A 17,798-nucleotide genomic window follows, 5' to 3' on the forward strand; every position below is an offset into this window, starting at 1 on the left:
ACCTCGTGGAGTTGCAATGATCATGAGAACGGTGAGGAATCAGCCCAGAACTACACGGGAGGATCTTGTCAATGATCTCAAGGCAGCTGGGACCATAGTCACCAGGAAAACAATTGGTAACACACTACGCCGTGAAGGACTGAAATCCTGCAGCGCCCACAAGGTCCCCCTGCTCAAGAAAGCACATATACATGCCCGTCTGAATGATTCAGAGGACAACTGGGTGAAAGTGTTGCGGTCAGATGAGACCAAAATGGAGCTCTTTGGCATCAACTCAACTCAACGTGTTTGGGGGAGGAGGAATGTTGCCTATGACCCCAAGAACACCATCCCCACCGTCAAACATGGAGGTGGAAACATTATGCTTTGGGGTGTTTTTCTGCTAAAGGGACAGGACAACTTCACCGCATCAAAGGGACGATGGACGGAGCCATGTACCGTCAAATCTTGGGTGAGAAACTCCTTCCCTCAGCCAGGGCATTGAAAATGGGTCGCGGATGGATATTCCAGCATGACGATGACCCAAAACACACGGCCAAGGCAACAAATGAGTGGCTCAAGAAGAAGCACATTAAGGTCCTGGAGTGGCCTAGCCAGTCTCCAGACCTTAATTCCATAGAAAATCTGTGGAGGGAGCTGAAGGTTCGAGTTGCCAAACGTCAGCCTCGAAACCTTAATGACTTGGAGAAGATCTGCAAAGAGGAGTGGGACAAAATCCCTCCTGAGATGTGTGTAAACCTGGGGGCCAACTACAAGAAACGTCTGGCCTCTGTGATTGCCAACAAGGGTTTTGCCACCAAGTACTAAGTCATGTTTTGCAGAGGGGTGAAATACTTATTTCCCTCATTAAAATGCAAATCAATTTATAAAATTTTTGACATGCGTTTTTCTGGATTTTGTTGTTGTTATTCTGTCTTTCACTGTTCAAATAAACCTACCATTAAAATTATAGACGGATAATTTCTTTGTCAGTGGGCAAACTTACAAAATCAGCAGGGGATCAAATACTTTTTCCCCTCACTGTATGTTGAACGTAGCAGTTGGACCACCAAATCTAACTTTCTTTCTCGATCAGAGAAGCAGAATTTTTGAACGACATCTGGCCCACTGAATGCAATGCAATTCCGTTTCAAGTCCCATTAAAACACATCCACAGCAATCATGAAGTCCGTATGAACACGAAATAGAGTCATAACCAGTCCAAAGTTCAGCCAGAAGAGAATGTACAGTAGAGGTGGGTTGGAGGGAGAATGGGTATTTATTTCCAACAAGTCTCTTGAGTACTTTAGTAATACTCAACGAGTGCATGAGTAAGAGTACACAGGCTCAGTCAGCGTTCTGTCTTATCCATTCTCTCAAGGCAGTGAATTCTGGATGGAAAACTATTTTATCTTCCCTTTCCCTCCTCCTCCTCCTCGTAGCAATGTCTGGTTATTATTATTATTATTACTATGAGATAACCGACTCCTGTCCTCCCCCGTCCCCCCTCCTCCTCCTCCTTCCCCCACCCCCAGCTCTCCTGTCCTGAGTTGGGAAGAAGGGTCTTTCCTCAAGTAAGCTCCCCCAGCAGGGATAGCCGGGGCCTGGGCTTGGGCAGCCTGTGGAGCAGCCCTGGGGAACTGCCTGGCATCCAGCAAGTCCTTATACTGGATCTCTGGCCTGATCATCCTCAGACAGGACTGATGAGTAGCGTTGTCCAGCCCAGGCTGGAGCTCATATCCCAGGATCTTCACCAAGCCGCTCTGGAAGGGCCTGATGGTCTTGTCACGGATGCGGCTGGCCTCCACAGGTCTCCCACCATCCCTCAGGCAGGCCCGGGCCAGCACATCCCGGCGGGTACGGAGAAGAGCGACCTCCTGGTCCATCCTAATTCTCCCGAAGCGATCCACCTCGTTCCAGAAGGAGCGGTTGAATGCCTGGTAGAGGTGCCAGTCCAGGGCGTTCCACTCGCGGAGCTTTAGACGTTGGTCGTCTGTTAGAGCCAGGGCGGGGGGCTGCGCAGCAGCCACTTTACCCACCCAGGAGCTGCCTCCGCTGGGCTTCTGCTGGCGGGCGTTGAGACTGAAGGAGACGATGGCATCCAGCGGCCAGCAGAGGGCGTGGCGCAGCAGGACCTGTATTCATAAAGCGTAGGTAAGAGAGTGCTGATCTGGGATCAGGTACACCTTGTCCATTAAATCTTATTCACTGTATCGAAAAGGCAAAACATATCCTAGGTCAGCACATTCATAAAGCTTCTCAGAGTAAGAGTGCTGATTTTGAATCAGGTAATCTTATTCACTCAGGCAAAATGTATCCTAGATCAACAATCCTAGGCTGAAACGCTTGATACATATGGCCCCTGGACCTGTATTCATAAAGCGTAGGAAAAGGAGTGCTGATCTAGGATCAGGTCCACCTTATCCCGTGAATGTAATATTATCTGCTGTATCTAAAAGGAAAAACTGAACCCAGGGCCTGTATTTATAAAGGATCTCAGAGCAAGAGCTAGGGTTATAGATGTGTCACTGCAACCTTAAAGGTCCTAAATTATGTCACCATTGCCCTTGATTCTAAGCAATGTTGTGCTGCTATTTTTATTGACTTGGCCAAAGCTTTTGATACGGTAGACCATTTCATTCTTGTCGGCCGGATAAGGAGTATTGGTGTCTTTTGAGGGGTCTTTGGTCTGGTTTGCTAACTACCTCTCTCAAAGAGTGCAGCGTATAAAGTCAGAACATCTGCTGTCTCAGCCACTGCCTTTCACCAAGGGAATAACCAAAGGCTCGATCCTAGGCCCCACGCTCTTCTCAATTTACATCAACAACATAGCTCAGCCAGTAGGAAGCTCACTTATTCATTTATATGCAGATGATACAGTCTTATACTCAGCTAGCCCTTCCCCGGATTTTGTGTTAAACGCTCTTACAACAAAGCTTTCTTAGTGTCCAACAAGCTTTCTCTGCCTTTAACCTTGTTCTGAACACCACCAAAACAAAGGTCATGTGGTTTGGTAAGAAGAATGCTCCTCTCCCCACATGTGTGATAACTACTTCTGAGGTTTTAGAGTTTGAGGTAGTCACCTCATACAAGTACTTGGGAGTATGGCTAAATGGTACACTGTCCTTCTCTTAGCACATATCAAAACTGCAGGCTAAGGTTAAATCTAGACTTGGTTTCCTCTATTGTAATCGCTCCTCTTTCAACCCAGCTGCCAAACTAACCCTGTTTCAGACGACCATCCTACCCATGTTAGATTACGGATATGGAATTTATAGATCGGCAGGTAAGGGTGCTCTCGAGCGGCTAGATGTTCTTTACCATTAGGCCATCAAATTTGCCACCAATGCACCTGGAACGAGCTGCAAAAACCACTCAAACTGGACAGTTTTATCTCGTCATTCAAAGAGTCAATCATGCACACTCTTAGAGACAGTTGTGGCTGCTTCGCATCATGTATTGTTGTCTCTACCTTCTTGCCCTTTGTGCTGTTGTCTGTGCCCAATAATGTTTGTACCATGTTTTGTGCTGCTACCATGTTGTGCTGCTGCCATGTGGTGTTGCTACCATGCTGTGTTAGCATGGCAGCAACACATGCTATGTTGTTGTCTTTAGGTCTCTCTTTATGTAGTGTTATGGTGTCTCTCTTGTAGTGATGTGTGATTTGTCCTATATTATATTTTTTGAATCCCAGCCCCAGTCCCCGCAGGAGGCCTTTTGCATTTTGGTAGACCATCATTGTAAATAAGAATTTGTTCTTAACTGACTTGCCTAGTTAAATCAAGGTTAAATAAAATCATTTAAAAGAGTGCTGATCTGGGATAAGGGCCACCTATGGATAAAAGCTAAAAGTGTCTGCAAAATGCCATATATTACTATATATTATAATAGTATATGTACCATGGATTGGTCAAAGTGCTCAGAGACCAGGATGAGTTTGAAGGCGCGTCGGACGGCCGCCTCGCCTCTTCGGGCCAGTGTGGTCGAGAAGTTGGCATTGTGGTCCAGGCCGAAGTCGAACCAGAGCAGGTTGCGGGCGTAGTGGTTGTTACGGAGACGGGGGTCGTAGTACTTCCTGGGGTTGTCGGCGAAGTCTCCCAGGCCTGTCAGATTAGATTAAGGTTCAAATTAGATTAGAGATTACATAAAAATTAGATTAAGAAAACTTTGACCTCAATGAGGCAATTCATTTTGCAGCATACAACCTCAATGTAGATAAAAAACTGATTCCCCATACACAGATTAAGCCTACTCCTGAATTAAAAATGCATGCTCAATGGAGAATCTCCAATGAAAGTGCTTTTGAGTACTGGACTAGGCTTAACCTGTGCCCAAAAAGTAACAGAATATCAGACATACATGAGCATTAAGCAGTAGAATAGAATGGCTACATTATGTACCTTTGGCCTTCTTGAAGGCGGGGGCAACAGCTTTGTAATAGGCATAGGACGACTCAGCCAGCGCTACGGGGTCACGCATGATAGAGAAGTAAAAGGTGTCCACTGGCATCACCTTCTCTACCTGGAGGACCACAGAAGAAGAGGTCAGAGGGCCAAAGGTCATGGGGAAAGAAAACGAGTGATGGAGGCCATAGTCAAACTGCTTGAATGACTTGAAATGACCCAGTACACCACACCGTATAATTAAAAACATTGAAAACTGTTTGATTGGATGTAAAAAATTTAATAATGAACTAAAGAATGGATATAAAAATATGAAGTTAGGTGACGCACACTCTTCTCTTCATTGCAGTATAATGCCTTTACTTCATCAGGGACAGGGTGGCACTTTAGCTAATGTTTTAGAAGGCCTTTATTACAACCTCTCACCTGCGGTTATTTGAAAATGAAATAATCTCCAAAATATCGCTATTTTTAAAACAAGCCATAGAAAATTGGTTGCAATTTCAGTTTAATCCACCAGGAAAGACAGAACACATATTACAACAATATGGTTAAACTCAAATATACTAAATTATAAAATAAACATTATTTTGGGAATAAAAAAACAAACAAAAGTATAATCTTTGTGAATTATATCAAAAATAGGACTGGTGGAGTTGTCACACATGCAGCTAATAAAAATATATGGAAATGTCTGCTCTACCCAAAATTTCTACCAACTGATTGCAGCATTACCGCAAAAGTGGAAAAGGCAAGTTGAAGGGGGGAAAAGTAAGGAACTTGTCTGTCAGCCCTGCATTAAAGACTAAAATTGTTTAATGGAAATTGTGATAAAAACAGTATACCAGTGTCATTTAAGGACCCCAAAAAATGACAGCTGTGCCATACAGATTGCAAAATTGTTGTGAAGAGATTGTCGATGTACCGCTTCCATGGCACATGGTTTATGAACTGATACAAAATGTTCAATTTAAATTACTATACAAAATGTTTACAACCAATAGAATGTTATATATATGGGGGATACAACCATCCCAGCTCTGCAAATTATGCTGCAAAGAAACAGAATCATTAGATAATTTGTTTTGGTACTGTCCATATATATGCATCTTTATTTTTGGTCACTGCCAGTTGAGGACTTGTGAGACGTCTGTTTCTCAAACTAAACACTCTAATGTATTTGTCCTCTTGCTCAGTTGTGCACCAGGACCTCCCACTCCTCTTTCTATTCTGGTTAGAGCCAGTTTGCACTGTTCTGTGAAGGGAGTAGTACACAGCATTGTACGAAATCTTCAGTTTCTTGGCAATTTCTCACATGGAATAGCCATAACTTCTCAGAACAAGAATAGACTGACGAGTTCCAGAAGAAAGTAATTTATTTCTGGCCATTTTGAGCCTGCAATCGAACGCACAAATGCTGATGCTCCAGATACTCAACTAGTTTAAAGAAGGCCAGTTTTATTGCTTCTTTAATCAGAACAACATATTTCAGCTGTGCTAACATAATTGCAAAAGGTTTTCTAATGATGAATTTGCCTTTTAAAATGATAAACTTGGATTAGCTAACACAACGTGCCATTGGAAGACAGGAGTGATGGTTGCTGATAATGGGCCTCTGTACGCCTATGTAGATATGCCATAAAAAATCTGCCGTTTCCAGCTACAATAGTAATTTACAACATTAACATCTACACTGTATTTCTGATCAATTTCATGTTATTTTAATGGACAAAAAATTTGTTTTTCTTTCAAAAACAGGGACATTTCCAAGTGATCCCAAACCTTTGAACGGTAGTGTATATGGGGGATTGGAAATGATGCAGCCAATTACAGTGATAGAAGCCACAATGTATCTGCAATATTAAAGCAGATCTAGCCCCTAAAGAAAATAAACAAAATATTTTAGAAGGACTAGTAGGAGTGTGTGTGTGTATGTGTGTGTGTGTGTGTGTGTGTGTGTGTGTGTGTGTGTGTGTGTGTGTGTGTGTGTGTGTGTGTGTGTGTGTGTGTGTGTGTGTGTGTGTGTGTGTGTGTGTGTGTGTGTGCAATGAGTCTAATGTTTGTGAAGTTGAAACCCAGTCGTAGATGTTTTCTAACAAGTATCTCACACACACATACACACACACACACACAGTGATGATTCTAAGATACACTATATATACAAAAGTACACCCCTTCAAATTAGTGGATTCAACTATTTCAGGCACACCCGTTGCTGACAGGTGTATAAAATCGAGCACAGTCATGCAATCTCCAAGGACAAACATTGGCAGTAGAATGGCCTTACTGATGAGTTCAGTGACTTTAAACGTGGTGCCGTCAGAGGATGCCACCTTTCCAACAAGTCAGTTCGTCAAATTTTGCCCTGCCAGTTCTGCCCTGCTAGAGCTGCTCCGGTCAACTGTAAGTGCTGTTATTGTGAAGTGGAAACGTCTAGGAGCAACAACGACTCAGCCACAAAGTGGTAGGCCACACAAGCTCACAGAAGGGGGCCGCCGTCAAAATCATCTGTCCTCGGTTGCAACACTCACTACCGAGTTTCACCATCTGGCAATCCGACAGACGAATCCGGGTTTGGCAGATACCAGGAGAACGTAAAGTTTGTTGGAGGGGGAAAAATGGTCTGAGGCTGTTTTTCATGGTTCGGTCTAGGCCCCATAGTTCCAATGAAGGGAAATCTTAACGCTACAACATACAATGACATTCTAGATATTTCTATGCTTCCAACTTTGTGCCAACAGTTTAGGGAAGGCCCTTTCTGTTTCAGCATGAAAATGCCCCAGTGCACAAAACGAGGTCCATATAGAAATTGTTTGTCGAGATCGGTGTGGAAGAATTTGACTCGCCTGCACAGAGCCCTGACCTCAACCCCATTGAACACCTTAGGGATGAATTGGAATGCCAACTGCGAGCCAGGCCTAATCGCACAACATCAGTACCCGACCTCACAAATGCACTAATGCTCTTGTGGCAAAATGTCCTTTCCAACATCTAGTGGAAAGCCTTCCCAGAAGAGTGGAGGCTGTTATAGCAGCAAAGGGGGGACCAACTATATATTAATGCCCATGATTTTCAAATGAGATGTACGACGAACAGGTGTCCACATACTTTTGGTAGCTAAATTGCTCCATCCTGTTGAAACATACACATACAATTGTCACTGTCCTTTTCTTTGCCAACAACAGAAGCAGTTAACAAATCACAAAGGAACCTGCCAAACTTACAAAATATATCATCAGCTCCATGAAAATAATAATGTGTGTTAAACTAACGCACAAAAAAATAAAAATAATATTCTGTTTGTATTAGTTTTTTTTCTCCCTTCTGTCCTATGATTTTGTTTATTTCCTCAATAAATAATAGGCCAACGTGTAAATATAGAATAAAAAAATGTCCTCACATGCACATGAATATAGGAAAAATTACAATACAACTGACCTTGTGTCTTGCCCTGTTATTATTAATGGGTTTGTTTGTTAGTTTTTTTTTTGCTGTTCAAAAACCTCAATAAATACACATTGGAAGAAAATAAAGAAATACACAATTAATAATCTAAAGCACGTACCTCTGGTTTGTTGAAGCGCATGTGGTTTCCCATAATGCTGAACTCGGCCACGTGGGGCCCTCTATAACCTTTGACCCTGTGTGCGTTGAAGGGGAGGGGGTAGCCAAACTGGTACCCCAGAGGCAGGGCGAAGAACAGATCCCTCTCCTAGAATAACAAGACTATGGATTTGAAGCTGCTTTCAAAGAGCCAAACAAAATCGTACAATATAACATAAAAATAAGTTTGCTGGAGGAAAGCCAAACGGAAGATGAAGTAGTCTACCTCTCCGTATCGGTAAAGCATGTTGAGAACAGTGCTGCTGGCTGTCTTGTGGGTCTTCAGAAACATGACGTGGCTGTGGGGCCGACAGGAGCCCAGAGGCGGGCCCTGGCCGTCGGATGAGAACAGCGACCGCGACCTGTCCTGCTGGAGGCTACATGAGGGGAGGGGGAAAAGATGATCATTTCAAAATGGTTTGAAACAAAAATATTTTTATGCAGTTCCACATCTGCACTGAGAGGAATAAATGTAAATGTATGCAAATTGGCCCATAACCACCTATCCAACAACATAGGCATATGACTATACATTCTTTAAGCAGGGTTCATACAGACATTGATAAGTCAAATTCAAGGACTGTTTCAAGAACTTAATTGTAATTTTCAAGGACCTCAATGTTATACAATTGTATAATTTACAGTTGAAGTCAGAAGTTTACATACACCTTAGTCAAATACATTTAAACTCCATTTTTCACAATTCCTGACATTTAATCCAAGTAAAAATTCCCTGTCTTAGGTCAGTTAGAATCACCACTTCATTTTAAGAATACGCTCAATTAGTATTTGGTAGCATTGCCTTTGAATTGTTTAACTTGGGTCAAATGTTTTGGGTAGCCTTCCACAAGCTTCCAACAACAAGTTGGGTGAATTATGGCCCATTCCCCTTAACAGAGCTGGTGTAACTGAGTCAGGTTTGTAGGTCTCCTTGCTCGCACAAGCTTGTTCAGTTATGCCCACAAACTTTCAATAGGATTGAGGTCAGGGCTTTGTGATGGCCACTCCAATACTTTGACTTTGTTGTCCTTAAGCCATTTTGCCACAACTTTGGAAGTATGCTTGGGGTCATTGTCCATTTGGAAGAGCCATTTGCGACCAAGCTTTAACTTTCTGACTGATGTCTTGAGATGTTGTTCAATATTTCCACACAATTTTCCTACCTCATGATGCCATCTATTTTGTGAAGTGCACCAGTCCCTCCTGCAGCAAAGCACCCCCGCAACATGATAATGCCACCCCCGTGCTTCACGGTTGGGATGGTGTTCTTCGGCTTGCTAGCCTCCCCCTTTTTCCTCCGAACATAACGATGGTCATTATGTCTAAACAGTTCTATTTTTGTTTCATCAGACCAGAGGACATTTCTCCAAAAAGTATGATCTTTGTCCCCATCTTTACCCCCCTTTTGTCTCCCCAATTTCGTGGTATCAAATAGTTAGTAGTTATATATGATATAATATATGATATAAATCAACTCGTACATTTTATTGAATATAGCTACGATCCCCCTTCTATCTTAATGTAATGACATTAAATAAATTGGAAGATCATTATCAATGACTTATCAACAGCTGTAACAAGTTGTCCAGTGTAGGAAATCCTCACTGGTACCCTCGTTTATAGAAAGACCCATATAAATACTGTAGTTATTTACTGGACACACTTCTATCCAAACAGTTGGGTCACTCTAGAAGACAACACGGACCAGGTCACTTAGCATGCTTTTTTCTAAATAGTTACATAAAAAATGAGCATGGGGCTGCGTGATAATCCACCGCATTTGCCTATTTCAGCCTTCGCATCTATGATGGAAGGTGGCCGAGCTACAGCAGTTTTTGTCAGACCATGAGACATTACAAAAAAAATTTGGTCTTCTCACGAAAACGCTTGTAGTGTCCAAACGGTTTGACCTACAAACTTTATGTAAAGATGAGACTCTCACGAACATGATGGGGTTCTCCGTTTTGCTCTACAACCCCCATAATGCTAAGTTAAGGCTACCAAGCTTGCTAGGACAGAACAGATACAACTTCAATTAGCACTGAGGTGTGAAGTGAGAGGTGTCAAAGCCTTTGAGCCCAACAATGGCAGGAGAGTCTCACAGCCTACCCACCCAAATTCAGAGGCCTTTGAAGCCCCCTCCCACTGTTCAGAGACCATCCGCTGGCATTTTCTACACAGAATCTGCCTCCAGAAAAAAGCTTATCCCATGTGGGTGGGACACTGCTGCTTGGATTCCACCTGGTGATCTGTTCACTGTCTGTCCTGGCGTGTCTCCCCCTGTCTGGTACAGGTACCCCCGCCACACTTCCCCCCTCTCTCCCGAGCTTTCGCTCAACTCCAGCACACACGCACTGTTGGGGCGAGTGACTCTGAACTTACAATGGCTAGCCCCAAGTCGTTATATTTTTTTCTTGTGCTTTATGCTATTTGCCTCATGACTCCTATATGCTGATGACTATGAACTTGCTTGTTTACCCAACCGTGGGACAGACTGTTTGTTCCCACACTCGGGACTCTGGCTCTCTATTGGTTACGCGGACTCTTGGCCTCCCATCCTATTCTTACCACCTCTCGCCGGCTTTATATTCATATTACCTGATGAGATTGCTGTACAATATGATCTTGTTGCCATCTAATGCACATTCAAATGTCATAAATCAACACTGAAAAGCTATCCCTGTCCTCTGCCGTGCCTTGATTGTATTACTGCTGATGATATCTGGAAATGTGCATATACACCCTGGCCCATCTACTGTTGCTAGCCCCAATTCTGACTTGTGCTCTGATATCTGCTTCACTGATTTCTGCTCTCGTAAAAGCCTGGGTTTTCTGCACGTTAACACTACCTAAAATGGATCAATTGTGATTAAGGAAGAGTGTTTTGAACACTAATGTTAACCTTTCTAGTTCTAACCTTTTTCAGCAAGACAGATCTGCCGAAGTTGGAGTGGCAATCTTTACCAAGGAAGACCTTCAGTGCTCGGTTGTCTCCACCAAGTCTGTCCCCAAACAATTTGATTTGCTAGTTTCAAGCATTAAACTTTCAAATAGCTCTTTGTTGACTGTTGCTGGTGGTTATCGTCCTCCATCAGCACCGGCCTGTAACCTACCTGCCCTAACCTCTCTCCTGGCCCCTTACACTAAGTCTGAATTTGTCCTGCTAGGTGACCTAAACTGGGACATACTTAAACCACCTGACCAAGTCCTAAAGCAATGGGACTCCTTAAATCTTTCTCAGATTATTACCAATCCCACAAGGTATCACTCCAAACAACCAGAAAAGGCTACTCTCCTTGACGTGTTTTCTGTAATGACGTTAGTGATGACTGTTTTACAGCCTGTCTTCGTAATGGCTGCTCAGTGAAAGGACTTGTCCGGATGTCATAGATGCTTGCTAAGACATTTTAATGAGCAACCCTTCCTTCATGACGTGGTCTCTGTAAATTGGAATAGCATCAGCTTGATCCCCTCTGTCGAAGACGCTTGGACCTTATTTTTTCATATTTTCAGTGGTATTGTTAACAAACATGCCTCCATAAAGAGAATTAGAATTAAAAACAGGTTACTGCACCTCAAGAATTCCATTTGGCGAAAGGCTCGGCACACACATACTCAGGCTGACTGGCTCGTGTTCAGTCAAATGAGAAATAAGTGCACTCAGGCTATCCAGGAGGCCAAAGTTAGTTACTTTAAGGAGCAGGTCTCTCTCTGTGGGTCTAACCCCAAGAAGTTCTGTAAAACGGTTAAAGACCTGGAGAATAAACCCTCCTCCTCACATCTGACCATGTTCCTTAATGTTGATGATGTGGTTGTTACTGACAAGGAGCACATGGCTGAGCTCTTTAATCACCACTTCAATAAGTCAGGATTCCTATTTGACTCAGCCATGCCTCCTTGCCTGTCCAACATTTCCTCATCTCCCACCCCTTCTAATGCAACTACCCCGATGCTCCTCCCTCTTCATCCCCTACACCACTACAAAGTTTCTCCCTGCAGGCGGTCACTGAGTCCAAGGTGCTAAAGGAGCTTGTTAAACTTGACCCCCCAAAAAAACATCTGGGTCAGATGGATTAGACCCTTTCTTCTTTAGTGTTGCTGCCCCTACCATCGCCAAGCCTATCTCTGACCTTTTTAACCTGTCTCTACTCTCTGGGGAGGTTCCGATTGCTTGGAAGGCAGCCACGGTGCGTTTTTTATTTAAAGGGGGAGATAAAGCTGATCATAACTGTTATAGGCCAATTTCTATTTTGCCCTGTTTATCAAAAGTGTTGGAAAAACTTGTCAATAACCAACTGACTGGCTTTCTTGATGTCTGTAGTATTCTTCTGGTATGCAATCTGGTTTGCGCTCAGGTTATGTATGTGTCACTGCAACCTTAAAGGTCCTCAATCATGTCACCATTGCCCTTGATTCTAAGCAATGTTGTGCTGCTATTTTTATTGACTTGACCAAAGCTTTTGATACGGTAGACCATTCCATTCTTGTGGGCCGGAGTATTGGTGTCTCTGAGTGGTCTTTGGTCTGGTTTGCAAACTACCTCTCGCAAAGAGTGCAGTGTATAAGGTCAGAACATCTGCTGTCTCAGCCACTGCCTGTCACCTAGGGAGTACCCCAAGGCTTGATCCTAGGCCCCACGCTCTTCTCAATTTACATCAACAACATAGCTCAGCCAGTAGGAAGCTCACTTATCCATTTATATGCAGATGATACAGTCTTATAATCAGCTAGCCCTTCTCCGTATTTTATGTTAAACGCTCTACAACAAAGCTTTCTTAGTGTCCAACAAGCTTTCTCTGCCTTTAACCTTGTTCTGAACACCACCAAAACAAAGGTCATGTGGTTTGGTAAGAAGAATGCCCCTCTCCCCACATGTGTGATTACTACCTCTGGGGGTTTAGAGCTTGAGGTAGTCACTGCATACAAGTACTTGGGAGTATGGCACTGTCCTTCTCTCAGCACATATCAAAGCTGCAGGCTAAGGTTAAATCTAGACTTGGTTTCCTCTATCGTAATCGCTCCTCTTTCACCCCAGCTGCCAAACTAACCCTGATTCAGATGACCATCCTTCCCATTCTAGATTATGGAGACGTAATTTATAGATCGGTAGGTAAGGGTGTTCTCGAGCGGCTAGATGCTCTTTACCATTCAGCCATCAGATTTGCCACCAATGCTCCTTATAGGACCCATCACTGCACTCTATACTCCTCTGTAATCTGGTCATCTCTGTTTTTCTGTTGCAAGACCCACTGGTTGATGCTTATTTATAAAACCCTCTTAGGCCTCACTCCCCCCTACCTGAGACACATACTGCAGCCCTCATCCTCCACATACAACACCCGTTCTGACAGTCACGTTCTGTTAAAGGTCCCCAAACACACACATCCCTGAGTTGCTCCTCTTTTCAGTACGCTGCAGCTGGCGACTGGAACGAGCTGCAACAAACACTCAAACTGGACAGTTTTAACCTCCATCTCTTCATTCAGAGACTCGATCATGGACACTCTTGCTGACAGTTGTGACTGCTTCGCGTGATGTATTGTTGTCTCTACCTCTTGCCCTTTGTGCTGTTGTCTGTGCCCAATAAGGTTTGTACCATGTTGTGCTGCTGCCATGTTGTGTTGCTACCATGTTGTTGTCATGTTGTGTTGTCATGCGTTGCTGCCATGCTATGTTGTTGTCTTAGGTCTCTCTTTATGTAGTGTTGTGGTGTCTCTCGTCGTTTTATTTTTATTTTACATTTTTAATCGCAGGCCCCCGTCCCCGCAGGAGGCCTTTTGTGTTTTGGTAGGTCGTCATTGTAAATAAGAATGTGTTCTTAACTGACTTCCCTAGTTAAATAAAGGTTAAATAAAATAAAATAAATATTAAAAAGTGTCACGGGACTTGCCTGAAAGTAACCCATACAAATTAATCGAAGTATGGAGGTAGTTTTGTGCCAACCAAAATAAGGGGTAAATATGTGTAAAAAAAAATTACTTAAATATTTCTTGAATGTCCTGGATATTGGCCAGACACTTCAAAACCTTATACCTTATTATTTATTTTTTGACTGTCTTTTTTGCCATTTATGAATGTGTTATTCAATGCGTTTCCAAGGGATATAGTAGTTAAGGACAAATTCAATATTTCATTAAATATTTTTTAAATATATATGTTTTATAGTTAAAGGGGTCCTAAAATTAAAAATCATATAGCTAAATGATCGATTGGTATGGTCATCTTGAAACAATTCCATATGTTAGCTTAGTAGAACCCCCAACAGCTTAGACTTTTAGAGGTTATTAATGAACCAAGACGTAACATACAGTACAAATAAGTCTCTATAATGTAGGTGCTACTACAATGTATTTTTCTTCTTCATTGTTTTGCTGATGAAAGCAATATGGAAAAAAAGAGAATGGTGCAAATAGCAAATTGCTAAAGGTGCAGGTGAAAGTTGACTGAACACAACATATTGCTGTATTGGTTGTTCCTATACTGGTTAAACACTTGTCATGGACTGGGATAGGGAAGTTGATTCTATTCTCTATTGAAGAACAATAGAATAGAAAAATACGTTGTTTTTACAAAGAGCTGCAGAGTAGCTATAGCCTGATCCCACAACTGTTTGCGCTTTCTTGCCAACTCCAACGCTCATTGTCAAACAGGAGTTTGCAAAGACAGCAGGAACTGATCTGGGACCATGCTAGGGTGGAGGACCTCTGACCTTTTGTTGAAGATGACCCCCAGTAACTGTCCTGCGAAGGCGATGGCCACGAACACCAGCAGGGCCTTCCAGAGCCACATGGGCCCCACCCGATAGCGCCCCAGCCCTAGCCGCATCCTCCTGTGGAGAGGGAGAGAATTATAAATATTATTGTTATTTATTTAATGGTCCAGAGCCACATGTGCCCCAGCCGCATACTCTTTGTGTGTGTGTGAGAGAGAGAGAGAGAGACAGAGAGAGAGAATTGCATGGGTCACCAAGCAAATATGATATAACACACCAAACTAATATAAGGGTTAGGTTCAGAGGCACGTAGGCCCCAGCCGCATCCTCCTAGAGTGGGGCGGGAGAGGAAGGAGAAGGGGAGAGGGTATAAAGAGCAAGGGAGGAGAGATAGAGGGGAGTGGAAGTGGGACAGAGAAATAAGGAGAGAGGGAGGAAGGGAAATAGAGGGAGGGAGAAAGATAATTATGACTTGAGTGTTGTGATGACCAGTGAGAAGCACCAGTATCAGCGAGAAACATTCTCAGAGTATGACGTCAGCGAACACAGTATGTAAACAGAACAAGGAATAATTGACCTAAACAACAAGTCTATAGAGGGTAGAGGAATTTCATGAATTCATGTGTGTGTGCACACAATTTACTCGCTCTTCATTGATGTGTTTGTTTACTTTCCTCTACTTGGCAGGGGTACAGTTCCTGAAAATAGTGGAAGTAGGCCTACAGAGTACTTCTAAATAGGGGTATCTGGTTCAATGCAGTATCATATGTCATCATAGGAGGAATTGGTTTAGCGGTACTGTAACGATATCCCTGTGCTGTGCAAACCTGTCAATGACTCTTTCAGCCACAACAGTAACAGGCATTGTACTGCTAGATAGCTTGCTACAGTTCTAGTCTACTGTCCCACTGTAATGTTTGTGTCACAGTAATAACCTCTTCTGCTGTGTGCTATAATGCATTGATTTATTGTTATAATAAAATGATGATAAAGACGAAGTGGGTGGAAATATACTTCAATGTTCCCAGATGTTCAATCAAGCACAAAGGTTTTTCGGGCTGAGCGGAGGCGAAGCTGAAAGCAATAACCACAGACAAGAACAGCACACTGCTGATTGAAAATTAATCTTTCTAGCTACACCACAGAATCGTAACAGACAGAGCGAAATCACGCATTTCAGTTTGTCACTCAAGTGAGCATGGTGATGAGGAGTCGACCTGCTAGTAAGCAAGCAAGCCAAGCAAATGCTTAACATAAGTTACATTGTGAGACGCCCCGATAAAATTATATAAACTGAATGCTCAATGAAGGGTATAGCCTAAGGAAGAGACATTATCGCACGAACGTGGGGGCCTTAGTTTGGTGGGATTCTCCTTTCAGTAGACCGACCGTAATAAAACAACCACTGCTGTCTGTCTGCATCAATCTCAGCTTCGGTTTCAATGAGAAATTCAGAGCCTTGTATCTATCAACCTCCCTTGTCCGATTCCGCTGCTGGCTCGGATTGCAATGCAAACCCCGTCCCGGTCTCGACTGAACACAAAATCGGTGTTCTTACCTCGCTCTCCGTTTGAAAGCCATGATAGAACCGGGCCGGTTGCGGTTTCCGTGGCGTGTTGCAGCGATTGGCGGCAGCAGGAGCCACCGTGCATCTCGAAGGCACGAGCCCTGGCCGTGCCTTTACCGAAAACCCACCGATCAAATCAAGCCATCGCTATAGATTAACGAGTATTATTGTCTTCTGTATAAAATCCCGGAGGTTTTGCTTTATTATTTTAGGCTACCGTAGGTTGCTACGTGACGCCCTCACAGTGCTGTTTTGTCAAGCTGCAATTCCCTTTTATTATTGCGCCTTTCCCCTCCTGGCTAGCTGCTCCTTCAGGGCTCTGGGATAAAACAGGTTTGGACGGAGAGAAAGGGGTTGGCTTTGTGAGCGTAAATGTTTATGTGCAGGGGGGGGGGGGGGGGGGGGGGGGGTATGAGAGGCGGGGGAGTCACACACAAACATACACAGACACAGCACACACAGCACACACAAACACGAATGCTGCGACCAAAAAAGTCACATTTGCGACCGTTTGACTTGACAGTGCAACACACATTTTTAATTGGTTGCCAGGGTTCCAGTGAAAGAAATGTACATGGTCACGTTTTTTTATCATCATGATTTATTCAAAACAGTAATGTGCAATTGACCCAAACTTTCTGAAGAAGCAACAACAGCAAGGGAATGCCCCTCTGTCAGGGTCCGACATACAGGGGATGTTTTGGAAACCCGGATGACCATCCCGTCAATGGGCAGCTAGGGCCAGTGAAATGTTTTTGTTGTTGTAATAATGCTATTTTTTTTATCTATGCTTTATATATATATATTTTTTTTTTTTTTTTTTTTTTTTTTTAACGGATGGATACCCGAAGCTGTTTGTTCATTATGTGTATTTATTACATGCGGTCTGCACACATACAGGGCAGGGGCTGAGCTCTCAAACAGCATGAGGTAGGGGAGTAGTTATGATAAATGTTAAGGAAGAATGGGTATGCAAACCAGGAATTTATGAACATGAAATACAGAAATATCTCATTTACATATGCAACCTTTGGCTGCAAGTATGGCTGTGAGTCTTTCTGGGTAAGGCTCTAAGAGCCTTCCACACCTGGATTTATTATTTTCGAAATTGGTTGTTCATCATTGCTAGACAACCATTTTCAGGTCTTGACATAGATATTCAAGTAGATTTAAGTCAAAACTGTAACTCAGCCACTCAGGAACATTCACTGTTTTCTTGGTAAAGCAACTCAGGTGTAGATTTGGCCTTGTGTTATAGGTTTTTGTCCAGTTTTTGTCCAGGGTAAATTAATCTCTCAACATAACACTTTGCATTCAGGACAAAAAGTGAATTGCTTTGCCACATTTTTGGCAGTATTACTTTATTACCTTGTTGCTAAACAGGGTGCATGTTTTGGAAAATGTTTATTCTGTACATGCTTCCTTCTTTTCACTTTGTCAATTATGTTATTATTGTGGAGTAACTACAATGTTGTTGATTCATCCTCAGTTTTCTCCTATCACAGCCATTCAACTCTGTAACTGTTTTGGCCTC

At 43.1% G+C, this 17,798-nt stretch overlaps 1 protein-coding gene across 1 annotated transcript; it reads right to left on the bottom strand.

The window, feature by feature from the left end:
* Positions 1–982: 982 nt before the first annotated feature.
* LOC139379385 (galactose-3-O-sulfotransferase 4) lies at positions 983–16,312 on the bottom strand. Its single transcript, XM_071122192.1, has 7 exons — positions 16,256–16,312; positions 14,695–14,814; positions 8,212–8,362; positions 7,948–8,094; positions 4,380–4,500; positions 3,880–4,082; positions 983–2,114 (listed from the first exon to the last, which is right to left on the bottom strand). The coding sequence occupies exons 1-7, from the start codon at positions 16,276–16,278 to the stop codon at positions 1,383–1,385; spliced, it is 1,497 nt and encodes a 498-aa protein (XP_070978293.1). The 5' UTR covers positions 16,279–16,312; the 3' UTR covers positions 983–1,382.
* Positions 16,313–17,798: the final 1,486 nt, after the last annotated feature.

The sequence above is a fragment of the Oncorhynchus clarkii genome, chromosome 21, assembly GCF_045791955.1.
Source record: "Oncorhynchus clarkii lewisi isolate Uvic-CL-2024 chromosome 21, UVic_Ocla_1.0, whole genome shotgun sequence".
Lineage (NCBI taxonomy): Eukaryota > Metazoa > Chordata > Actinopteri > Salmoniformes > Salmonidae > Oncorhynchus > Oncorhynchus clarkii.

Coding starts and splice junctions, on each gene's coding strand:
- LOC139379385 (XM_071122192.1), bottom strand. CDS start 16,278: ATGGCTTTCAAACGGAGAGCGAG. Junction 14,815..16,255: donor GCTTTCAAACGGAGAGCGAG/GTAAGAACACCG, acceptor CCCTCTCCACAG/GAGGATGCGGCTAGGGCTGG. Junction 8,363..14,694: donor GGGGTCATCTTCAACAAAAG/GTCAGAGGTCCT, acceptor CCCCTCATGTAG/CCTCCAGCAGGACAGGTCGC.